Raw genomic sequence first — 27,400 nt, 5'->3', positions numbered from 1 at the left:
TAATGTGAAAAATGTAAAATAAAGTAATGGAAAATGAAAAAAAAAAAAGAATAGGCAAAGTAGTTTGGTTCAGGGCAATTTCAGTTTGATTCAGTCTGATTGGTGACTCTTCTAGTCAGAGCTCTGCAAGTTCTTGACCTGGGTTTAGTACTGGGCAAAAATATAATGTTGCTGGACTTAGACTCTACCTGCTAGCGATAAAGTTCTTCTGGTTCACAATGATAGAACTGTAGGCTTTCCTTTGGTCTGGGATTTTTGTCCTGGGTTTCCTTGCAAACTTAAGATAGAGTTAAAAGCTAGAATGAACATCATGCTCTGATCCTAACTGAGTCACTCCACTGCTTGCTTGCTTCTAAACTTGAACTTTTCTTAGTATAAAGCACCAGCTTTCCCTAATCATTAACACCACCACACCAAAGATATACTGACATCCATTTGTGTAGCCTCCAAATATAGCAAAATTAACCTATTCTCTCAATTCTTTGTATCCTGGCACAAAACTTTTAGCCTAACTGTTGGACCTTTGACCTATTCCTGTTCAGACCTTGTTGTGAATTTCAAATTTTGATCCTGCTTCTTTCTCTGATACCCTAAACATCAAGTTCAAAGTCAGAAAATAGACTGAAAAATAAGAAGAAAAAAAACCTCACTGCAAAGAGTTATTATAATGGCAGGAATGCTTAAGATTCAAATTCAAACTCAGAAAATGAAAATGTTCCCAAAACATCTACAAGCAAAATTTCAGAGAAAAACCACAGCTTAGGCACAAATTCAACTAGAATTCCTAGAAGAGATGAAGCAAGAGTTAAAAATATATATATATTTTTGCCATGAAATGAGAGAATTAGAGGGGATAATTGGAAAAGAAATAAAAGCCATGAGAGAAAAAAAGAATTGGAACAAGAATTAATAGCTTAGAAAAAAAGGAAGCAGTCCCCTTTCCAAACTGCTCTGGATCCGTGGTCTAGAATTGGGTAGTGGTCTCCAAAGCTGCAAGGTGGTACCTGTTTTAACACCTTGTGAGCAGCATGCCTGCCAGACCTGTCTCTCTGATGTTTGAAGTCCTCTTTATCTCCCTATGCCATCCTAGGCTGGACAAATTTCTCATCATAACTTTTTTTTAATTTCTCTAATTGGAATCAATCTGGTGCATTTTATTTTCTAGACCTATTTGGAGGAGGTTTTTTGCAGGATTCACGGTATTTCTTCCTGCTACTCTGCCATCTTGGCTTTGACTCTCCCTATCTTTTTTAATAATGCCACGTTTCTACAATAAGTAGGAAGTTACAAGCAGAAACATTAGTTACTTAGTTCATTCCACTCTATGACTTATGGTATTAGGCCATAGAATATCTTATATGAAACAAGTGATATATCATTTATTTCAACTCACAGAGAGAAGCAATTTGGAACATGACAGCTTCATGAAAATCATGGTCAGGGTATAGAGGATTGATCTAAGATATTTATATCAGAGGTCTAATGGTTTTTGGTGACTGTGTATTGCTCTGTGTTCTCAGTCTCTTATTAGCACTAAAATTTCTCTGTTATACTTCTCTTTGGGTAGGGGCAAGTTTAATCTAAACATGAATGCTATACAGCTGTGGCTCTGGGATACTATTTTCAACTGTATAACTCCATGAAGGTTGAAAAAGGTGGCACAAGGAAATATACCTGATGGATGTGAACAAGCCTGTCACTCTACAGATTTCTTGGAGGCCAATGAAGGTAGGTACAATAAGAGCTATTCTAAGGGGAATAGGGATTTGGGTAAATTGAGAGGATGGAGCCTAATGGCACATGGTTAGGCTTCAATACATCTGTGCAAAGATGTAATTACATCCATTTGTGTAGCCTCCAAATACAAAAAACAAAAAACAAAACCCCAATGTTTTTTGTCTTTGTTCTTTGTCTAAGTTCTTTGTTCTTCAACTAAGTTCAATGTCTTGTCTACACCTTGGCACAAAATTTTTAATCTAACTGTAGGACCTTTAACCTGTTCCTCTCTTAAACCTTGTTGTAGATTACAATTTTGTTCCTGCATCCTTCTTTGATACTATCTCAGTTAATCAATCCATCTACCTGATTCTTGGCGTTGGTGTGTTACTTACTCTGTGTTCTCAGATACCATCTGTATTAGAATTCCTCTGTTAAATTTCTCTTTGGGGCAGGGGCATGTTTACCTATTCAATCAAATTGAAGAAAGAATCAGACAACAAAGACTGGGGGATAGGTGGTAATTATGCTAAGAGGAAGACCAAGTGACTAGGAAATAGGAGGACAAGGTAGAGGCTTAGGGAATGATGTATCAAACCAAGAGGAATAAGCCAAGAATCTAAGAACAAGTCAAGGGTCTAAGAACAAGAAGTCAAAGCAAAAAAGGCAAACTAAAGGCAACTTAATTTCAATGGTCGAGACAGGCAAGGATCTAGACTCAAAAATGTCAGGTAAAGCAATGCACTGACGTCATGATGCGAATAACTGAATGAGCCTAAGTTGAGAAGCGAGGTGGTCTATTTTCTGGATTTTTAATATTCCTGCTGAAAATCAGAGGCTCTTTAAACAATATTATATACACATGAAAAGGCAGCTGGGCAGTATAGTAGATAGGCTACTGGACTTGTAGTTAGAAGACCTCACTCAAATCCTGTCTCATGTACTTAACTGTGTGGCCCTCAGCAAATCACTTAGGCTTTCAGTTTCTTAGTCTCAGTTTCCCAATATGTAAAATGGGGATAACAGCCCCTATTTCACAGAGTAATTGTGAAGCTCCAATGTAATAACATATGTAAAGCACTTTTCAAGTTGTAAAGAACTATACAAGTACTTTTATTATTATTAATTTCAGCTAGCTAGAATGTTAGCATTATGATGGATATATGAGCTGACTATGGCTGTGGTAGTCTTCATGTTCTTACATAAATAAACACTACATAAAGAAGTAGAAGATATGGTTCCTGCCTCTGAGGCATTTGCAATTGATTTGGAAAAAATACACAAAGATAATTTGACCAGATAGCAAATGATAAGTGGGGCAAATGAATAGCATGGACAATAACTGCTCAAGAAATTCATAGAAAGGAAGAGATCACTTCTAGTTTGGGTTGTCAGGAAATGCACCACAAGAGAAGATGAAATTAAGCCACTTTTTGAAGGATGAATATGACTTAAACCAGTAAGAAAAAAATGTGGGGAAGGCATTCCAGATAGGGAGATGAGACGAGGCAATAGGAAACAGTGTGTTAAAAATACAGAACAGGAAAGAACAAAATGTTTGGATAAAAAGTAAAGAAGTTTGCACAAGATAGACAGTTTGTACAAGGTAAGAATGGGAAATGGAGTTATAAAAATTAGTTGGAGTCAGACAGTTGGGAATAAACAAGTAAGGGTTTTTAAATGTGGAAAAAACAAGATAAAAGTAAAATTTTGGGAAGATTAATCTTAGTAGTATAAAAAACATAGGCTGGAAAGGGAACAAAATGAAGGCAAGGAGGTCGATTACATTGTAATAGTCTAGGTGTCAAATTATAAATGTTCAAGCCAAACTGGGGGTACAATGGAAAAGAATAGATATATGAAAGTGATATTATAAAGAAAGAATCAACAGAACTTGATAAAGATTACAAATGACATTCTAAAAATGATTTCAAGTGATGCTAGTAATCATTTAGCAACACATACTACCATAAACAAAAGAAAATATGAATCTGTCTTTTTCTTAGTACCATTTTAGTATTCAAATAGAAATAACCATCATTAGCTCTTTTCTTAATTGTCTACTTCTTTAAGAAATAGTGAAATATTTCTTATTAATGCCATAAATCTATTTAACTATTAAGAATAATTTTAATTTGACTTAAAAATTCACTTACTTTAATAACCATTTGATGGTCAATAGATTTCTGCTAAAAGCTAAAAGTGCAAATCATATATAAGGCATCTTTTAAATCAAGCAACTTTAATTGAGGAAAACACAACAAAATAGCTATTTCTATATCATACCTTGTATTTGGTCATGGTGCTAAAATGATTGTTCCGAAAGAATACACAAAGTTCTCCTTCCTGAACTGCTGACGTAAGTTCACATAATCCATGATATGTCAGTTGAGTGGCTGTATTATTTAGAAACTGCTCAGCTACAAAGCCTATGGAACCAATGCATAAGATTAGATAAGAAGAATAATCTCAAGATTCATATTATTTTATTTACATTGTTCCAGGAATGGATCAAATGAAGTAATAGTTCTCCTTTAGACTGATCTGTGGATACAATGTTAGAGGGAGCTTTGTCTTCTCCTGAGGGGAATCCTTATCTCTACACACACACACACAAAATATATATATGTATATATATATGTACACACACACACACAAAATATATATATGTATATACATGTATATATATGTGTGTGTGTGTACATATACATACACACACACACACAAATACACATGCACACACATCTCGGTATAAAATGAAGGCAAGGAGGTCGGCTATATTGTAATAGTCTAGGTATCAAATTATAAATGTTCAAGCCAAACTTGAGGCAATTAGAAATCAATTGCTATCCAAAAGAGGTAAGAACACTATAGTCAGAAGCACTTATATGGATCACTGGTAGGCTTAAATGGCTTTTGTGTTTAACAGACTTTACAGGTTTCAAAATGTTCTATATGTCCCAAGAGATATCATCAACAAAACTGATTAAGTAAGTAGAAGCATGAATATTCAAGCAAGAAACTTGAGAATAACTGCAATGCATGTCATTTCTTATTCCGATCCCTTAAGGGATATGTTACACATTGTAGAGATGTCTTTTTGGGAAACAAGACACATTAAATGGTTTTGATTTTTGAAATACACAAAAAGGTAGCAAATATCTCTACAATATTTTATTTTTAACTAGTGAATTATTTTTCAAAAATTAAAATAATTTAATTTTTGAATTATTGAATGAAAATAAAAATAAGGTAGTGATTTTTTTGTTTTAATTAAACAGAGGGGATGCTATAGAATAGTGATTTTTCTAGGGTCTGTGAATATTTTTTTTAACCCTTACCTTCCATCTTAGAATCAATAATACTATGTACTGGTTCCAAGGAAGAAGAGTGGTAAGGGCTAGTCAATGGAGGTTAAGTGACTTGCCCGGCATCATATAACTAGTAAGTATCTGAGGCAGATTTAAACCCAGGACCTCTATCTCCAGATGTGGCTCTCTAACCTCTGAGTCACCTAGTTGCTTTCTATTGTGAATGTATTTTTAAAAAATAGTTTGATCTGTATTTCAACATAATTGGTCTCCTTTGTAATTCTGTGTACTTTATGCATTTAAAGACATTCTTAGGAGGTCTACAGACTTCACTGGTCTACTAAAAGGTTCTATGACATAAAAAAGGTTAAGAATACCTGATACAGAAGAGAAGAGAGTTGCCCTCAATAAGTTTTTAACATGACAGGAATTAAGGATGTGCTAGAACAGATAGCACAACTGTGACTAGGGATGAGGAGGTAGCAGTATAGCAAAAAAGATAGAAAAGGTATATCCTTAGGATTTCAGATAACCTGGGTATCTGACAGAAGGGGGGAAAGTATACAAAGAGGCCAAAAAAGAGGAAATAGGGTAGGAAAAAAACTGGGTAGCCCAAGTGTGCTATTTTTTACCAATTTTCTCAATTTTTTTCATTAATCAAGCATTTCCCCCTCACAAAACACTCTCCTCACATAGAAAACAAATGGAAAAAAAAAAAAAAAACCAAAACCCCTGAGGCAAATAAGAAAACATGTGAAAAATAAGATTTCTTTTCCTAAGTGAAAGGGCAGGAGGTTGACCATAAGGGTATGTTGACTGTGGGGGATGGGTGAAGATGCAAGAAACAGAGAGGGAGTGGAACAATTTGAATAGGAAAGAATGAAAAGGAATTGGGAATTTACACATTCAGAAATATGCATATATGCATATTCACGTGTGCATAAAGTGTATTTTTAAAGTCATTTATTCCACTAAAGGTCAATTATTTTCTCTGAAAAATTAAGGAAAGTAGAAAAGGATTGCTATGTCATATTGAAGACTAGGTTAAAATTATGCAACTTAAATTTGTAGTGGGTGAAATCAGCACAGTTTTGTGATTTTCTTAATCTCCATTCAGTAATATATAAATAAGAGTAAATGAGGAGAGTAGAAGTTATCCAGGACTGGGTTCTTCTCAGGATTGGTAACAGGACAATGGGGCAAGGGAAAGTAATATACATATGTATATATGCTTGAACATATATGTAAAAATTTGAGGTATGAACCTGATTCTATGATATAATGAATTGCCTCTTTCTCAATTTATAGACTCAGCTCAAACTTTAACTATGACTCTTAGCTTGTTGCCTAGGTCACTGAGAGGTTAACTACCCTGTCCTAAGCCACAAAGCTAATAACAGAACTTGGGTCTTTCTGACTCCAGAGACAGCTCTATATCTGCCACACTACCTTGCATGCCTTTCAAACCTAGGTCTTTATACCAATGCTGCCTCATATCCACTAAGCCAGTGATGGTGAAAAGAAGTGTCAGGCCCCACCCCTACCCCACTTCCAGACTGAGTGATATGCCTGCCCCCCCCCAATGAGTACCAGGCACACCCCCACCCCACCCCCTACACAGTGGAGGGAAAAAGTTCTCCCACTGGGCTGCTGGAAATTGGGGCAGGTGAAGTGAGCAATGTTCTCAGCCAGTGTAGAGAAGAGGAGGGAAATGGCCCGAATGCTCCACTCCCCTCCAACAAGCCACTCACCTTACCCAATGTGTGCTCCCATTGGGCTGCTGGGCAGAGGGGCAGGGGATGTGAAAAAATGTCATCATGCACAGTGGAGAGAGGGAGGAGAGAAGCTCTACCCAAGTCCTAACAAACTTGGGAAGGGGTGGAGGGAAGGCTGCCACATGCCCACAGAGAGTACTCTGCATGCCATCTTTGGCACTTGTGCCATAGGTTCACCATTACTGCACTAAGCCATGGTCCTTGCTCGTTTCTTCTTCTCCACATTTGAACTCTAACTTTTCTGACTCCAGACCAAGTGCTCTCTCTACTTGGTTACTTAGCTCCTTCAAAATCCCTAATTTTCCAATTTTTCAGCCACCTTAAATCCTATTTATTTTATTATGATCTATTATGAAACTAATCTTTCACTTTACTGTAACCACATACAGGAATGGTCATTACATTAAGTCTATTACACTTCCCTATACTCTATTATATTTCTCTAATTAGAAACTGGCATTTCCCATCTGACCATAACTTTTTATTATTCTGCCTAGTCCTGTTTTACATCTTTTAAACCAACTTTTCATCACCATTCAGACCTTAGTTCTCCCATTTCCTGACCATTAATTTTACTGACTCTACTGTCCTAAACCCAAAAGTTGGCTATTTCAATTCTACATTGTGCTTTGCTCTTGAATTCCTTGCCCAAGTAATGACTCTCCTGAAATAAAAAACTCAGGAGATAGCAAACTGATCTATAATACAGGTTAAGGAGAGAATATTTATGAATAATTAGATTTCCTAAAAACTATGATTTAATTTTCTTTTATTTTAACAAAAAATTTCCACATGAGTTTTCTGAAGTTATATAATCCTAATGGTCTCCCTCCCTTCTTCCCTTAACCTTACCCCCCCACCCCAGGACTGGCAAGCAATTCAATCTGGGTAATATAAAAACTATGATTTAAAAAAAAAAAGCCTAGATAGATACTAGGTTTCAAGAAAACATAAAAAAAAAAATCTCTTCTAATAGTTCTATTAGGTCTGGAGGACAATGTGAAGATAAAAAGAATTCAATGATCACCTCCCCGGGAAAGATCTCAGAATGTCATACTCCCTTAGTAAAGAAATTCTTTAATAAAGAAAAAGTACTTAAAGCATCCAGAAAGAAATGGTTCAAGGACCAAAGAAATAGAATCATTCCCAAAGGGAAAAAGACAAATAGCAGCATGCTGGTAAATGTTTAACTGACTTTCCAGGGGGAAAAAATGTATGCAAGGCAAACGTTTAAATTTAATCTGTATTATTAACAGTCATTATCACTTTCTTACTATAAATAATTAACAAAGCAATAAAATGTCTTGATTTGTTCCAATTTCTGAGGTTTAAATGCTTAAACTGAAAATCTAATAACCAGTTGGTTCCAGCTAGCTCCAGCATACTTTCATTTAAAAGCTTATAGCCAAGAATAATTTAAACTGTGAACCTGAATATATTCCTACAAAGGGAAAAAAAGGATCCTTAATAGAACAGAGGGCTTTCAAGTATTAAAAACAATAACAACAAAGCTGAGTAGGAACTTTAAAATACTAACACAAGAGTCCAGAGAAACCTAAAAAGGTAAAATTATTTGAGCAACTAGAGGAAGTTATATGGTGATGTAGTACTAACATTCTAACTGGGAAAAGAGACAAATATTCCTTCAGAGCCTTAATGTTTTCAAAGGGTATTGAGGGAGTTAATAAAAACAAGGGGTTAGGAGTAGAGGTAAGTTGATTCTGTTCTAAGAATTTTAAGAGGGAAAAGAAGGTGCAATAAAAGTATGTGGTATACACCAGGGTAGAAAGAAGGAAGAATAGGATAGTACTTGATATTTCTCATATTTGGGGTAAGAAAAGGAGCACATAAGGGAAGGGGCTGGAGAGGGAATCAGATGAAACTTCTTCTTATCTCAAAGAAAGAGTAGGAAACACAGTTTATGTAGAAATATATCAAATTCAACAGGAAAACAAGTAATGGGGAGGGGGAGGAGGATAAGAGGGAAGATAATAGCATAAGCATAACAAAATTCCTTATCCTACAATAAAAGAAAAGAAGAGGGATTGAACAGAGAACAGATCCAGAATTTAGGGATGGAGTGGCTTAGATTGCCTTCTAGATAATTGCAGAATGGCTGAACAAACTGTGGTATATAAAGGAATATTCTCTCATGAGAAACGGCAAGATAATTTCCAAGAATCTTGGATAGTATGAACTGAGATGGAGAAAAAGAAAGGAACAATAAGTTATGGCTTGACTTCAAAATGAAGAATGTGGTAGTAGGTCAAAAAATACAAGAAAGAAAACAGGTTATTCTGAGATATGTTGGGGAAAACAAGAAAGTTAAAACCGAACTCAATCTAGTTTTCAGAGACAAAAATGAGGAAATGCTAACTAACATGAAGCAAATTGATATGCTCACATGACTTTCTCTCTGCTACATTATAAACTATTGCATTATACCAGTAAACTTGTGGAAAGTAAGTTTTGCTAAGCAAATCAACAACATATTTGTGCCTTCTTTTTAAAAGCAGTAGAGCTTTTAAATTGTTTTTGGAACTGTCAATTTCCCTACTTAGTGATTTTATAGCTGAGGGGCAGTGAGGTGATACAGTACTTGAACATCAGGAAGACCTAAGTTCAAATCTTGCTTCAGATACTTATTAGCTATATGACCCTGAGTAAGTCTTATCTGAAATTTCCTCATCTTTAAAATGGGATAATAATAAAACCTACTTCACAGGGTTGTTCTAAGGACCAAATGAGATTACATAGGTAAAGCACTCTGCAAACTTTAAAGCAGTAGTTCTCAAAGTAAGGTCTGGGGAGATCCTAGGGGTCCTCAAGACCCCAGTCAGGGGGTCCTTGAGGTCCTATTAAGTTACTTAAAATTTTAACTTGGCAAATATCAATAGAAATGGTCCACATAAGCAAAAGCTCTTTGGGGAAATCCTCTAAAATCTAGTAATTAATTAAACTTTTTTTTGGTGTGGACTTGTGATTTCATCCTTGTAGACAATAGTACCTGGGGAGGTGATTCCCACTACTAATGCAATTCAGCAACTGTTCAGCAATTTAGTCTTAGAGATTTGACTAGGGTGGTGAGAATTTAAGTGACTTGCTCATGGGTCAGAATTTTTCTGACCTTTAAAAATTGTATCACAAAGCCTCTGAATTCAACAACATATGCTACACTAAAATTGAATTTAGGCTTGTTGAATTAACTTGCATATTTGCATATAACTTCTCTTTCACATACATAGGCAAAAAGAACTAGAGCTGAAAAGGAAACTAGACGTTATCTTATAGATGAGGATACTGAAGTCTTGCCAAAGCAGTTAAGTGATTTGGCCAACCAATTAGCTAATGTCTACAGTCATGTAGGCTCCTCTTCTTTTCTCAATGAAATCAGGATTTGACTGTCAATTTCTCTCTTTTCACAACCTTTTCCCTCCCACTTGAAGGCTTATATATTGATTCCCTCATATGTTCTATTTAGTTCTTCAACTTAATTCACTTCCCAGGACCTATTTCTTCATTCAGCATCAGCCCATACACCTTTGATCTTGCTACTGTGTTAAAAAAAATCTGAAATTCCATTGTCTGACCATAATCTATTGACTTTCCATCCCTCCTTCTTCCTTCCCTGATGAAACTCCATTCTTCATCCACGAAATGATGAATCCCTGGATCCCTAAGTTCTTTCCCAGGCTATCGCCTCTATACTTCCAACTTGCTCCACTTTCTCCTCACACTGACCCTTTACTGAATGAGTTCAATTCTATACTGTCCTCTTCTTGAGTTCCTAATCTTTTTAACACATTGTCATTTACACCCAGCCAAAGGTCAACCTTGGAATACTCCAACCACCTGTAGTCTTTATTCCTACACAAATGCTCTTTGAACAGAGGTAGAGAAAATCACACAACTGTTCTGATGGGGTCTGCTACAAATTATTTTATATAACCTTAACTGGGCCTTCATTGCTAATAGGCAAGCAATCCTATTACATCTCTTTAATCAAGGACTATTCTACTCTCCACAGGTGCTCTTCCAAACTGTTTAATCTCTTCTCAAACTTCAACAATGCTGAAAACCTTGCCTCATATTTCCCAGAAAAAACATTTGAGTCCACTGAGTCAAAGAATCTCTCTTTTTTTCCCCATCATCCTCAGTCCATATCACTCATATTCCTTCTGCTACCATCTCCTTCATCCCTGTATCACATGAAGAGAGGGCCTTACTCATTATCAAGGGTAATTCCTCTAACAGACTGCCCCTCTGACTTCTTCTCTGCTGCTCACTCACTAATTGCCAGAAATTTAACATTTCTAACTTTTTTGAAATTGTATTTGGCTCTTTAACTTTTTTTTCTGTCCAGTATGAAAGGGATACACTAAGGTGCTCTTTAAATTTTACTATTTCTCCCTCCAATTTAATTAACTTTTCCCTTTAAGTATTTATTTATATTTTATGCTATTCAATGTATATACATTAAGTATGATAATGCTTTATCTAAGGTGCTTTAAAACAAAGTAATTTCTTTACCTTTTCTGACTGTTCTTTTTACCAAAAAAAAAGGTAGTGAAAGATCAGTTTGATATTAGTGTTCTAAGTTGAAATATTCTGTACTGAATCTTCTTTTCTTCTTCTTTTCCTGCCCCCAATCAGAGTTGTCCTCTTTGCTTCTTTGTTATTGTCCTTTTCATGTTCCGAATTTGTTCTCTATGAATATTCCCTTGCTTCTTCTATCCATTTCCCTTCTCCTTGATTCCAGCTATTTTCCTGTTGAGTTTCATATATTTCTACCCCAAGCTGAGGGGTTGAGGGTAGGGGTAAGTAAGGGGATGGGAGGTTGTTTGTGTATTTCTAACCTTCCTTTGTCTGGTTCACATGAAAGTGATGTTCATGGTTTGCTCATTCCTCCCACTCCTTCTAAGATGTCTATTCTTCATCTAATGAATCCCTGTTATATGAAAAAATATGTTCCCTTTCGTTCCTCCTACTTTCTTCCCAATGTATTCTGCTTTTCTTCCATTTCTTTTTCATAAGACCATCAAAACAGAATAAAACCAGTCTCTGGTATTCTTATGTTTTTCAACTTAATTTCTCTGTGATTCTTGATGATATTGGGATTTTTTTTATCCCCTCATTAAAACATAAACAATTCATTCTCATATGATAACTTCCAACTGATAAAATATGTGTACCTTAATATTTCTCTTGACTCTTATGTTTGCATTTCAAAGTTTCTACTGAGTTCTGGCATTTTCATTGAGGATGTTTAAAAGTCTTCTATTTCATTAAAGAGTCATTTCTCCCTCCCAGGAAGGATTATAACTCAGTTTTGCAAAAAAAGTTATTCATAGTTGTGTACGCCTTTATTTTTTACCTTTGGAGTATTATACTCCATGCTCTCTTCTCCTTCAGAGTGGCAGTTGTCTTGTGTGATCCTATGGTTACTTGAATTATTTCTTTTTCACTATTTGTAGTATTTATTCTTTGACCTGGAAGTTCTTGATTATGTCTATGTTATGTTCCTAGGAGTTTTCATTTTGGAATTTCCTTCAGAAGGTGCCCAGTGTATTTATTTTGTCCTCTGATTCTAACAGATATGGCGTTCGGATATTTTTTGAAGGGTCATGATTATCTATAGTTCAGTGACTCGTAGATTTCTTTTCTCATGGAGTCACTGCTTTCTATTTTGTTGTGTTTTAATTTTCAGGATGTTTAATTTTTGACTAAGTTCTTATTATCTTAAGCTGTTACTTTTATTTGCCTTGCTTTCCTCCCCAGCTATCATTTTCTTTAAAATTACAATGTAAAAAGATGACATTGTATCAGTACCACCAACAGCCTGGGAGCTTCAGGGACTGGTTGGGCCAGGTGCTTGAAGGGGAAGCATGGCTTTCTTGGGACTTGCTATAATCCCGACGCTCTAGGCAGTTCAGATGGTTACCAGCTCTCTCCTGCCTTGGAGACAGGATCTTTGCCCTGGTTTTGTCCAGTGGAGGAACAACTCCATCTCCTACCAACAGTAGTGAGAATAAATACCACTGAATATGTTGCCATTGTACTAGTTCCAGTTTTCTTCACCATGGGACTTTTTGCAGTCTTTACCTGCCATCTGCTTAAGAAGAAGGAATATTGAGGTACAACAGAAGCTGAACAAGACATTGAGGAAAAAGCTGAAAAGATAGAATTGCATGACAGTATACACAAGAATAGTGATACTGTTGGACAAATTGTCCATTACATTATGAAAAATGAAGCAAATGCTGATTTTTTAAAAGGTAATGGTGGCAGATAACAACATATGTGGTCCAGAAAGCTCTTTGACTCCTAATACTCCAGGAAGTCCTCCAGTGAGTCCTTTGTCACCAGGAGGTACTCCAGAAAAGCATGTGTGTACTGTTAGAGGGGCAACAGAAAGAGATGTATGCCATCACTGCAGACATAAATGGTGGCACTTCATAAAACGAAGCAACAAATCTAAAAAAGGAAAAAGCAGGCACCAAGAACTGACTTTTTGCTTTTGGCATGTTTAGAGTTACAAAAGTGGAACACAAGACCAAAGCCAAAGTACAGAAATTTGATGTCTGTATCATCATAACAAGTATCAGTGATGAAGTACCTGTTATCCCTGTGAAAAGAGAATAAAGTGGCAGAGGAGGTAGAATTTTATTTTAAAAAGTTGTAAAGTGACTGAAAACTTGGGAGACTTGCAAAGCCAACTGCCCATGAAATATTTTTATATATCTTATGTGCCATTTCTACCATGGGTATCTAAGACTCTAAAATAGAAAATCACAGTTAAGCTAGATGCCAGATAAGCTGATAGTACATCAGCTCTATAACTAGTTTTTTCTCTTATGCCTCATAAAAAGCATATTAGGTTTTTTAGAAAGGCAAGATTTTTTTTTTTTTTTATCCTGGGACTCCATTCTAGGAGCATAGGGCCACAACCAGTAGGCAATGGGACACACAGTCGCTCAGGGTCACCCAGCTGGGAAGTGTCTGAGCCCGGACTTGAACCTAGGACCTTTCGTCTCTAGGCCTGGCTCTCAATCCACTGAGCTAGCCCAGCTGCCCCTACTTTAGGTTGCAAGATTTAGTAGCATTTTAATAGTCTCTTCCTTTGCCCTTGTGTATATAATGTAGTATTATTCTCATTTAAGTAACATGCATGTACAGTGAGAATATTAATACACAGTTTTAGATTTTTTTTCCCCCTCTGTGTGCACCTCTGTTTGCCCCATCCCATTTCTTCTCTTTTGTTTTTGTTTTTTTGTCTATAGGGAGAAGGGCAGTAACCATGATTAATTTCACTGTCACAGAAGTGATTGCCAACGTTGCCAATGATGTCAACATATCTCACCCTCACCCTTCATCATAGTCACATTTCATCCCTAGATTATCAATGACTTTTTTTTAGGAGTGACTTAAAATTGTGGCAACAATCCCATTTTAAAGATTAAAAAATGATTTAAAGTCTATCAAATATTATAATTTTGATAGCCTTACATCCCAAAAAGCACCAACAGTGTAAGATGAAGGACTATAACTTCTTCTAGGCCTTTTTCATGCTGTATTTGACAGCATTTAGGTATTGATTTATATGATACTATATATAAAGTCTTATTAACGGCAGGCAAGGGCTGATAGTCTAGGATAAGTGGTGATGGAAATAAGCCACACAAAACCTGTCATTACTTTAGGTCTTGTCTTTAGACTGTTCCAATATTTCTATTACTCTCTTTTAAAATAATAAAATAAAATAATTTACATTTTAATTTATTATATCATTGTATAATAAATTATATTTTTTATTTGTTATATATTATCATATAATAAAATAAAAATAAAATGAATGAATGAGTGAATGAATGAATGAATGAATGAATGAATGAAATAATTAAAAAAGAAGAAACAAACCTACCAATGTCTTCCCAAAGGACATTTATGTGTCAATAGGCTTTTAAGCATTACTACAAATGTTTTTTTCTTTTCAAAAACTAGCAATAAAGTTTTAATATTAACCAAACTTTCAGATGACAGGTAGATTTAATTTTGCCTTGCTTTTTTCCTATTTTTATATTTCTAGGCAGCATAATATATTCTAAGAGCAAAAGATGATGATGCAATAGAGAGATGGCCTTGGACTCAGACCAGGGCTTAAATCTAATCTCCTATAGATAATGGCCATGTATTCTGAGTTACTACTTAATTTCTCAGAGCTTCCAGTAACTACTTTAAGACTAAAAATTGGGAGAAAAAAAAAGACTATAAATTATAGAAAAAGGAGCTATTCAGCAAATAGTAAAAAGCCTTTCCTCATAAACAATTCCTTATTTCAACGAAAACTTAGGCGTAGTCCAAAATGTGTCAATTTTCTAACATCTGAAAGATAAAATTGTATGTGGGTATATGTTGGATACATAATCAAAGAAGATGTAAATACAAAAATAAATCTGAGTTCCAAAAAATTGTGATAGAGGGTTTTTTTTTAATTGTGAGTATAAGTATTTTTTAATTAGTCCAAAATTTTATTAAGTTTTGTCAAGTTAAAAATACCTTTAATTATTAATTCTTTAAAATGTTATGTTTGAATATGGAGAGAAATCAAAATTTTAAAAGCCCTATCGTAATTTTATTCAGTCAGAGTACTTTTTAGCAATACAGTTGGGCAATAAATATAATGATAACAAATTACATTTAAGTGATAAGGATGTTTTTATGTAGTTTCTAAAACCTGAGCAGTTTTGGCTTGAGCAGTTTATGGTTATGTCAAAAATTATGGCCCCATATATCAATCATGTAAACATTTTTGTTGGTTTCTAGTATCCAATGATAATTCTTAAGTGTTTCCAAAACAAAAGATATTTACAAGAGTTTATATTTCCCTTCCTCCTTTGGAGAGCGAGGAATTCCTAACACAAGCTCATAATGACACTGACTATTGTTATCCTGTCTAAAATTTTTAAAGGTAACTTTTCATCATATTGTATATCAAATATATTTTTAACTGTATGGTTTATATTATAATGCTTTTGTACTATCAAAGCAGAGTTAAAAATAAAAGGATAATTAATAGTAAAAAAATCAAATTGTATCTTTTTCTCGTTCCATAATCCTTGGTTCTAGATATGATAGGTAAGATTGCCCTATTTATTGCAGAAATTCCTGGGTTTTGATTGAGTTTCTTGGTTGTTCAATTTAGATTTGGTCTTGGCTCCTTCTCTTTCTTCTTGCACTATTCTTAACCCATAGGTATCTTTGCCCCTTGCTGTGAATCTGATGGAGTCCAATCAGATGCTGGTTGTCTTTACTGACTTCCACTAAGAGCTCTGCTTTCTAGGTGCTGCTCTAAAGTTCACTCTTCTGCTGTGGTTTTTATTAGGACCTAGGCATGTGGCTTATTTCCTATGTTCCCTGTTCTGAAAGCTGGGCTACCTCCAACTGTGGATGGAGGGAATCACTGCTTACGCACTGCTTTAGCTTTTCCTTTCACTTTGGTTTTCAGTGGTTTGCATACTCTGCATTCTATCTGTCTTGCTTTGTCTCAGCTCAGTTTCCAGGGTTCTAACAGTATTTTTGGTAGATTCTTGGATTAAATCAAGGTCCCTTTGGTTTTTATCATTCTTCCTCCTTTTTTCTCCCCTTTGTTTATTCTCTTGCATTTCAATAGCTTTATCTGGGCTCTTCTATGTTCTAATATACCACTATCTTCCCAAAAATTCCTCTGCTTTGCTTTTGAAGCCCTTCTATGTTTCCCATCTATGTTTCCAGAATTACTGTACATTATACTTCTTCCCATACTATGCAATCCATCAAATTGTTCCTTACACTGTACGCCATCTCCTGTCTCAGTACTTTTGCAACAGAACATATTCTATCCTCAAAAAAAAAAAATCTTTCTTCCAGAAGTAGCTTAAGTAATATCCTCTATAGCAGGGGTCGGCAATGTATGGCTCTCGAGCCACATCTGGCTCTTTTGAGGGCCAGATATGGCTCTTTCTGCAGGAGCCATAAAGTCAGTTTTTTTTTCAGGCACTGTTACAGGAGCGCGCACTGTGAGCACTGTACGGCTCTCATGAAATTACATTTTAAAAAATGTGGCGTTTATGGCTCTCACGGCCAAAAAGGTTGCCAACCCCTGCTCTATAGGAAGCCTTCTGTAATTCCCTCAACTACTAGTTTGTGCCACTTCCAAATTACTTTATTTTAACTACTTTATATTTATTCTCTGCATATTTATGTCTATCTATGTTGTCTCCTTGATTAGAATGCAAACTTCTTGCAAGTAAGGATTGCTTCTTTCATATTTCTATCATTAGTACCTAGCATAACACCTAGCACATATTAAGTAATATAAAGATTTAATTGCTTAATACTTGTTGATTAATACAAGTCATACTAGTGTTGTGTCAACAGTTATTAGTTATAATAGTAGCAGAAAATAATGAAAATAGTTAAAAAGCAATTTGAATAGCTTCTAAAGAACCTGAACATAGTTACTCAAAAAGCTATGTGAAAAAAGTGTTCTATAAACTTTAAAACATTTTATGAAGCTGAATAATTGGTAAAATTTACTTCTGAAATTTCCATAAATATCTACAACTATATTTTTAAGACTTGTTATTAAATATTGATTGAAATAATTTAATAAATGTAAAAGAATAGATGGCATGGCAAATTGTTTTAGGAATAAAATAGAGTAATAGCACTCACCCACCTTCACTAACCAGCTCACTGTTTTCAGATTGCTTACAGGAAATTATCTTCTCCACCAACTGGTTATAGCTGCAATTACCAACTGCTTTCACAATGTCGGTCATCTGGAAGACAAATAACTAACTCACTGATCTTACAGGAGATAAGAAAGTCATTTTCTCTAATATTGTCAGACTAGAAACTCAAGTTATTTTTGCATTGACAATAATAAAAAGTTGTATCAATGATGCAAACAAAATACTAAAGGTCAGTATTATGTATCTTTTCCCATTTCCTTTCTACCTTACTATAAAAACACTCTTCCCTTATATTTATATAAAATGTCTAGGCTATGCAAAATCTTCAAAAATGAAAAAAAATTACATACCTATATTTCAACTCACTAATTAAGACCTAGATATGTATTTAATTGAATGAAATAAAAAGTAGTATTTTAGGAGTCTTACTCAGAGGATAGTCTAAAGTTTCAATATAATTTTTAACTTACTAGAAGAGTGAAAATTTCATATTCAAGGAAAGATTTGTCTAAATGTTATATTAATTTTTAGACTATTTCTAGCTTTTCTAACTACAAGTAAAGGATGATATAAATATTTCATTTTACATTCAATTAGTACCTAATATTCTTTAAATATTTAAAAGTTGTTCTTCATAACACTGTTTGAGCAAAAGCAGACTAGAGGCAATCCAAACTTGGCATTCCCTATCTTGTTTCTATACCTTTGTACAAATTAGCCCTGAATGCCTAGACAGTAGTGCCTCCTTACCTCTGCTTCTTAAAATCTTTAGGTTTCTTTCAAAGCTCATCTGAAATACTGATTCTTTTTCCAAGATTTCCCGAATCTCCTAGTTGATAGTCTCTCACTCATTAAATTACTTTGTATTTATTTAATATATATATGTTGTATTGCTACAGTAAAAAGTAAGCTTGAGGAAAAGGACTGCTTGATTTATCACCAGCACCTAGCACATAAATAAGTACTCAGTTATTTGTCAAACTGTAAGCAAATAATTTAAAATTTTTTAAGGATGATTCCTTCTTAAATATATTAGTAATTTCCAAATATCTTCTTTTCCCACCCCCTTCCCAGTTCTCCAGAAATTTAACCTTTAGAAAACTATTGAGTAAATCTGATCAACAAAGTAACCATGTACCTCTTCTAAAAAAGGGGAAATGTTTCATCACTAGTTCTCCATGATTAGCCCTAGTGGTTGTTTTTTTTTCATTTGTGTGATTGCAGTCATTATGCATATTATTCTTCTGGAATTACTACTATTTCACTAAGAATCACTTTATATTGGTCTTGCCATACTTTTCTGAATTCTTCATATTCAACTTTCTCATAGTGCAATAATATTCCATTACAATTTATATGTTCCAATCTGTTTAGTCAATCTCCAATCAATAAGTACCTTGTTTCAAATGACTTTGTTTCAAGTTTTTTATTTGTTTGCTTTTGCTAACACAAATGTGGCTATAAATATTATTATACATGTATATATATAACATATGGCATATCATATGTCATATAATATATAGTTATAAGAACTCCACACCCTTCATTTCCCTTTTTGTCCTTGGGAATATGCACCCTATTAGTAGTAGGATTATTGGTCCAAAGGGTATGAATAGTTTAATGACTTTTTCCCTTAATAACTACAAACTTTTCCTGAACTGGAATAACTGGAAATTACACCAGTATATTAATGGTACCTCTTTTCCCACAAAGAAATATCAATCCCTGAAACTTCAACTTTTTCCTGTTTATTTTGTCATTTAAAAAAAAAATCAATTCTAAAAAATCAGAGTTGTTTTCATTTGTATTTCCCTTTATTACTGGTGATTTAGTAAATTTTTTCATATGCTTATTGATCATTTGCATTTCTTTTTTATTTTAGCATATTTTAAAGTACTGAAAGTCATCCTGCAGAAAATACACTTGGCTTAAAGACATATGCTTTTACTTTTATTTTTCCTAATAAGCACTGAGGCAATGAAAGAAGCAATTCTTATAGAATGCTTTTCAGGTCCTAGGTTCAAATCCGACCTCAGACACTTCCCAGCTGTGTGACCCTGGGCAAGTCACTTGACTCCCATTGCCCACCCTTACCACTCTTCCACCTAGGAGCCAATACACAGAAGTTAAGGGTTTAAAAAAAAAATAAAATGCTTTTCAGGGGAACCAATACATTCCATGTTAGTTATGTATTTTGATAACATAATTATAAGGTATACTGGGTACTTGAAGGCTATATCAAGAAACTACAAGTTCCACAGAGTTTACATAGACTTTAGGTATAGTTAGCGAGAGATTATTTGTTGCCCAAGAATCAGCTTAGCTAAGAAAAGAGATATTCATTACCAGTAGGTTTCCTTCATTAGTACCCTTTGTTCCTATTGCCTGGAGAGTAAAGAGGCCCTCCCAGAACCTTCATTTAAGGAAAATTCCCAGACTAACTCTTCGTTTCCTAGCTACTGTACTCCTTTGAACTTCATGTCCCTGGGAAAAATATCTTCTATACTATCAACTCCTTACAATTTTCTTTTTTGTGTTATGTCTCCTCCTATATCTTCTGTGTTATATCTCCCAGTACCTGGCACACAGCTGATGCTTAATTATTGTTTGTTTACTAAATGATGAGCTCTTTGACCATGGATTCTCATGAAACAGAAAAAACACAAAATGGCTATCAAATTTGTGTGACTCCCCTGTTTTTCTGCAGTACTAGGAGTAGACTGAAAGAAAAAGAGGACTCAGAATACTAGCAATCACAGATTTTAAATTATATGTAAAGATTAACTGTTGATACTATATGAATCAATCATATACTTATTAAATATGTGCTATGTGCTCAACACTGTAGGATACAAAGATAAAAATGAAATAGCCTTTGAATTTCACATGTACATATAAATGAAATAAATAAAAGTAATTGTTGGGAGGGGTATTAGTTAGGGAACTAATAACTGTGGGGAATAAAGAAAGTCTTAAGTAGAAGGTGGTTTAAGATGGGTTTTGAAGGAAATAAGATTGATTCTAAGTAGAAGTGAGGAAGGAATACAATTGAGGTATGAGAGAACCAACAGAGAGTTATGAAGATAGACCTCTAAATATAAAAAACAGCTAGAACCAACAAACTTCTAGGGAGGGAAATGAATTATGCCAATACAGATACTTTTGTTCTAAAGAAGACTGAAGGAAGATATAGCTACATAAAAGTGACAGCTCACAGGTTTTCCTAGAAGAGATATATAAAATAATTCAATTTATTATTCACCCAAAGGTAACCAGAAACATAGTTTCGTGAACTTTTATCTTAATTCTCAGGATGCAAAATAAAAATATGCAATAAGACCACTGGAAAGATGTTATAAGCTACCATCTGTTAAAAAGAATGAGAAAATGGAGAAATTCTATAAACATTTTGATAAAAATCTTTTACTTTGAGTCAACTTTAGCTTAATATTTAGCTATTTCAATGCAAATTTGGCAATAGATAAAGATGATAAAATAGTATATTGATATAACAATTAAAAAGTGGTCTGGAGGCTCATCAATAGATTTATAGACATTTATTGAGAGAGAGAGAGAGAGAGAGAGAGAGAGAGAGAGAGAGAGAGAGAGAGAGAACCAGTGAGAGATTGAGAGGTATCAAACAAACTAGAACTGATTTTTCATTTGGCTGGCTAAGACCCTGTCCCCACCCCAGCATATAGATCAAGAGCCAAGATAAGTTTGTGCCTGGACAGCTTTGAGAACCAGTCAGTCTAGGCCTAGAAGCCAAAAAAGAGCTGCATGCTTCCCACCTGGTTTAGGGATCCTCCTTGCCCACTGGCTTTCAAACTTCATACCATAGCAACATTCCACTGGTTCTTCCCCATTTGCTAGGGACACTTAGGATCATTCTGGCTCTGCCATGTTGTCATCCATGCTGATGCCAGGGGACAACAGGTCATGACACATTACTTTGTGACAAGTAACATTCACCATTCCATGGGATGGAGGTATTTTCCTTCACACATTGGATAATATGGTTTAAGATTAAGGAACAAAAGCCCAAAGCCTCATAGATTGCACAGAAGCTCCCATCTTCTTTGCACCAACTCATATAATTAAAAAAAAAACAAACAAACCTTACCTTATGTCTTAGACTCAATGCTAAGTATCATTTCAAAGGCAGAAGAATAGTAAAGGCTAGGAAACTGGGGTTAAGTGATTTGCCCAAGGTTATACAGCTAAGTGTCTGAGGACAGATTTGAACCCAGGATCTCTATCTCCAGGCTTGGCTCTCTTTATTTACACACACACACACACACACACACACACACACACACACACAGAAGTTAGGCAGGAGGGAAAGAAGGGACAGAGATTCAGCACAGATTTCTTTTCTAGATGGGAAACATGCATATGTGAAGGCAGAGTCAGTAAAAAGGGAGAGATTAGAGATTCTTTGTTTCATTGTAGAAAAAGAAAGAATAGATAGGAATAAGATTTTTCAAAAATTGGCAAGAAATGAAATCTGCAGAGCAGATGCAAGTTTTAATTCTTGAAGGCAGGAGAAACAAATCATTGGGGTTAGAGAGTTCATTAAAGCTGAATGAATTAAATTTATTAAGTGAGGAACTGAAGCAAGAATGGAGCTTGATTTTAACTAGTTATTGTGTAAAGTAACTTTTCAACATGTCTGAGTTATCTAGAGAATTTGAAAGTTCATCTGAAACACTAAGTTTAGCTTTATATTTTTTTATATTTTATATTTTTCTTATTTCTAATTAAATTACAGTTTCTGAAAAAAATCTTCATAGTCTAACAATCCTACATGACAAAATTACTATAATAAAGAAGTCATTTGCTACATTTGATAAACACAAAATACTCTATTACACCAGTAAAATCTCTAAATTGCAAAATTTTTAACTAGTATAATGTTCAAAACACATAAGTGAATATGGTTTCTTCTCATTAGTTTATAAAACTAAGAAGCTATAAATAAGAGAGTACATGCATTTCACCCAATTTTTTTCTTTTTCTTATATAAAAATGTACTAGTAGTAGTATAGGATACACTGAAATATCTCTATAACCCAAGGCAAATCCATCAACATTTTCATCCTGTATTTCATTCTGCATCGTAACTGTTCTAAAAATGTAACCCCTCAGACACTTCCCAGCTGTGTGACCCTGGGCAAGTCCCTTGACCCCCATTGCCTACCCTTACCACTCTTCCACCTATAAGTCAATACACAGAAGTTAAGGGTTTAAAATAAAAAAAAAAATCTTAAAAAAAAAAAAATGTAATCCCTCAAATTGAAGGTCTCATCACCTCTCACTAGAAGTATTCTAATTGTATCCTAACTGGTATTCTTGCTCCCTTACAGTCTATTTTTCAATGAATTAGAATATCTCTGGGAGCATGCTCACTGCTGGTCCTAGACTCCTGTTAACACATCACACATATCTTTCCTCTATTTCAATATCCCCTCTCATTCTCACTGCCTACCTAATAAAGTATAAGTTCCTTAGTCTATCTAATTCAAAGTTTTTTGCAACTAGGTTCTGAGATATACTTAGAATAAACTTTTTCCTTTTCTGTCATAATAACATGACAGTTATTATGCCTCAGAATTGTTTTAATAAACATTTCTCTAATAGTGACAGAGTATTTTTTCCACATGAGTATAAAGTTTTAATTACTTTGAGAACAGATTGCTCATATCCTTTGATGATTTATCAATTAGGAAATGACTATTTTAAAACACATGACTTATTTCTCTATGTATTTGAGAAATAAGGCCTTTTATTAGAGAAACTTGCAAAAATTTTTTTTGCTATTATGATTACAGTGTATTACTCTACATTTTATTTCCTCCTCTTTAACCTTTTCTCCATTCTGTCCTCAAAAGTGTTTAGTTTCTGGCCACTCCATCCCCCAATTTATCCTCTTTTCTATTACACCCCCTTCTCTTACACTCTTCCCCATCTAATTTCTTATATGGTAAGACTGATTTCTATATCCAATTGATTGTGTATATTCTTCCCTTTTTGAGCTAATTCCAATGAGAGTAAGGTTCAAGTACTCTCCTCCCCATCTGCACATCTTCCCCTCCAATGTAAAAGTTCTTTCATTCCTTTTTTATGTAATTCTGGTCTCTAATTTGCTTATCATTTCATTTCATTTCTGGGCTTCTTTTTCCAAGTGGGAGTTTCTGTCTTTTAAACTCTTATTTTCTTTTTGAACTATTTCCCACTTTTCTTGCCAAGATTCTTCTATCTTCCTCATTTGATTCATCATCTCAAATTTAAGTTCCTCAAGGGCTTGTAACAGACTTCCATTTTTTTGGATGGTCTGGATGTGTTTGTCTTCCTCTCCTGTCTCCTCTGTAGTCTGGATTTTTATCCATAAAAATTATCCAAGGTGAATGCCTTTTTCTTGTTCTTTTTTGTGGTCTAAAATTGTATTTCTTGGGCATTGCTGGCCATTGCTATGTTGGTTTTTCCTTCCTTTCCCAGCCAGAAGTCTGAGTGAGGAGGGCAGGCTCTCTATGTATCCAGCTCTGGAGTAGGTTTTTGCCTGAGGCTATTTGTCAAGTCTCCATGGCTTCTACTGTGTGCCACCCGTTTCTGTTTTATCTCTGCACCCAAGGTCCGCTTTCCTCCACCTCCTGGGGTCCCAAGTACAGCTGCTTTCAGGGATAAGTCCATGGTGATCTTAGCTAGCACCAGAGAACCTAGAGATTGCCCCTCACTCACTCTGATTCTGGCACGCTGGCTCTGACTCTGGTGCCCTAGGTGAAGTTGGGGAGGGTTGATCAGCTTGTCTTTTGGTGGGAGCTATTTCACCTCCTTATAGTGTGGAAATGTCAAAATCCCACCTACCTTCAATGTTGCACCCTACTATGGAGCCCTTTTGCTCATCTGATCTTGAGATTTTGTCCTTTCGAGACACTCTATATCAATCACTGGTGAGGAGAGGAAGAGACCTGCCTCTACACTGCAGCCATCTTAACCCGGAAGTCTCCTCTTTTATGTAAGATAATTTACCCCATTCTATTTCTCTCTTCCCCAGAAAGTGTACATTACAAGTATGCAAGAAAGCCTGTGCAAAGTCCTAGAGGCAAGAGATAGAGAGTCAGGTACAAGGAACAGCAAGAGGGATAGATTGTAGGGGCTGAACAGTGCAGTAATACATCTCAAAGCTTGAAAAGTAGATTGCTTCTAGGTGGTAAAAGATTTTAAGTGCTAAACAGAGGAGTCAATATATGATCCTAGAGTTAATAGGGAATCACTGCTATTTACTAAGTAAGAGAGTGATATGGTCAGGTCTTATGATTGGGAAAATCACTTTTGGCAGCTGTATGGAGGATGGATTTGAGTGGAGAAAGACATGAAACAGAGATCAATCATGAAGTTACTGCAATGGTCTAGACAAGAGCTAAGAAATTTGGGTAGTGAATATGTCATATTTGCATGTGTGTGTGGGTATGTGTGTGTGCACATATATATATTCCTTCATCTCTTAATTAGATTGTAACTCCTTGAAGTCCAGAAGAATAACATTTCATTTTTGCATCCCAGGGCCTAGTACAGTACCTTGTACTAAAAGAATTGGGGTTTTGGCATGGTTTGATAAGGAAAAACAGAAGTGAAGAACAAAACTGTTCATTTTTTACTCAGCATAATAATAACTGACATTTATATAGTTCTACTAGGTTTGTAAAGTGCTTTACATGGATCTCTATAACTCCCAGTAACCTTATAAAGTAAGTACTATATTTATCACTCCTCTTTTACAGATAAGGGAACTGTGCTTTGTACATTTTCACACAGCTACTAAATACCATAACCATAAAGAATGGTTACCAAGTTCTCATGAATAAGTAACTAGGTATAGTAACAGTATGCAAATGATGCTTCCATGCTAAAAAATAATCTGTTTCCCTAAACAGATTTTTATCTAGCAAAACTTCTCTAAAAAGAATGTAAAAAGGGGCAGCTAGATAGCTCAGTGGACTGAGAGTCAGGCCCAGATATCTTGGGTTCAAATCTGATCTCAGCCACTTCCTAGCTCTGTTACCCTGGGAAAATCACTTAACCCCCATTGCCTAGCCTTGGCCCTTACCACTCTTCCATCTTGGAAACAATACACACTATTGAGTCTAAGATGTAAGGAAAGAGTTTTGGTTTTTTTAAGAGTATAAGAATTAGGAATTCTTATCTGTGAGGATTCAAATCAATGAAGTCCTATTGCCTTTTTTACAATATAACTTAAGATTCCTCTGCTTACCTGAGGGTCCACTAACCATCCATGGTACAATGGAATATCAAGAAGATCAAACACAATGCACTCAGGAGTATATTCAAATGTTCGGACACCAGTGAATTTCACATTTACATCCAGACCTGTCTGTAATTTGTGTAGAATTGCCATAGCATCACTCATATTCTGAAAGTAAAAGAAAATACAAATTAATTCAAAAGCCTTAAATTTAAAACTGCCTATTTCAAGTTCTACATAGCATTCTTGCAAATAAAACATTTGGTTAACTTAAGCTGTCATCCATTATTTGTACATCATTTCCAATATATATTCAAATTCTCTGTTCTGAGATCCCTTTTAAAAAGTTGTGTTTTTGGTTTTTATAACTGAATTATCCTATGAAAATCATTAAATTCTTATCAAAATTTGGAATACAGAAATGGCATGTTTTGTTGATATCTATATTAGGGAAGGGAAAGAAATGTCAGACTCACACACACACACACATTCTCTCTCTCTCTCTCTCTCTTCAGATTAAACCACCAAATAATTGCAAACCAAAATACTTCATTACCTAAGTCAACTCCTAGTAAAGGTAAGAGACAGCAAACAATGCTCTAAACAGCAGAAAAACTGTTTCTGTTCCATAGCCTTGCAAGTACCAAGTAGAACCTGAGGCAGAAAGATGAGCATTAGAGATGGAAGAGGGAGAATGAGAATGGGCATCCTTTTCTTTGGATGTTTTAAATTCTTTCATTAAAAGCACTTTGTAAATCTTCAGAGCACTTCATAAGAAGGTGGTCTCTTTTCTATCTAAGCAGACCAGTCTCCATACAGCCTTTCATCTTCATTTTTTCTTTCCTTTCCTGTTTCTCCTCTCTCCTTCAGAAAGCCCAAGTGGAGAATAGATTATTAGTCTAAAAAGTGTGATCAGGTTTCAAAGTTGAGTGTTCAAGGCTGGGGTATATACTACCACTTAGAAGTTAGAAGAGATCTTAGACAGCTTTTAGTAATATCAAATATGTATTTTACATCTCCAAATCTGACTTTAGGTCACTACTATTCAGTATCATATTGGCAAGAAATTAAGGGGGGCAGCTGAGTAGCTCAGTGGATTGAGAGCCAGGCCTAGAGATGGGAGATCCTATGTTCAAATCTGATCTCAGACACTTCCCAGCTGTGTGACCCTGGGCAAGTCACTTGACCCCCCCATTGCCTACCCTTACCACTCTTCTGCCTTGGAGCCAATACACAGTATTGACTCCAAGATGGAAGGTAAGGGCTTTAAAAAAATAAATAAATAAATAAATAAATTGACATCAGCAAGACAGTGTATGATAAACCCAAAGAGCCCAACTTTTGGGACATGAATCCACTATTTGACAAAAACTGCTGGGAAATTTGGAAAACAATATGGGAGAGATTAGGTCTAGATCAACATCTCACATCCTACACCAAGATAAATTCAGAATGGGTGAACGACTTGAATATAAAGAGGGAAACTATAAACAAGTTAAGTGAACACAGAATAGTATACTTGTCAGATCTCTGGGAAAGGAAAGACTTTAAAACCAAGCAAGAGTTAGAGAAAATTACAAAATGTAAATTAAATGGTTTTGA

At 35.1% G+C, this 27,400-nt stretch overlaps 1 protein-coding gene and 1 pseudogene across 2 annotated transcripts in view; one reads left to right on the top strand and one right to left on the bottom strand.

The window, feature by feature from the left end:
• The window catches only part of MINDY2 (MINDY lysine 48 deubiquitinase 2), a 131,197-nt gene that overhangs the window by 34,698 nt on the left and 69,099 nt on the right, over nt 1–27,400 (bottom strand). For both annotated transcript variants that reach the window (XM_044665306.1, XM_044665305.1), the window contains exons 4-6: nt 25,808–25,966; nt 17,520–17,622; nt 4,003–4,145 (exon numbers count right to left, since the gene is read on the bottom strand). In XM_044665306.1, coding sequence (XP_044521241.1) covers nt 4,003–4,145; nt 17,520–17,622; nt 25,808–25,966 — 405 coding nt within the window. The remainder of the gene's footprint in view (nt 1–4,002; nt 4,146–17,519; nt 17,623–25,807; nt 25,967–27,400) is intronic.
• Nucleotides 8,915–13,755, top strand: LOC123236616 (annotated as a pseudogene).

The sequence above is a fragment of the Gracilinanus agilis genome, chromosome 2, assembly GCF_016433145.1.
Source record: "Gracilinanus agilis isolate LMUSP501 chromosome 2, AgileGrace, whole genome shotgun sequence".
NCBI lineage: Eukaryota > Metazoa > Chordata > Mammalia > Didelphimorphia > Didelphidae > Gracilinanus > Gracilinanus agilis.
The sequence above is the reverse complement of the archived record's forward strand: the minus strand, read 5'-3'. Positions and strand labels throughout refer to the sequence as shown.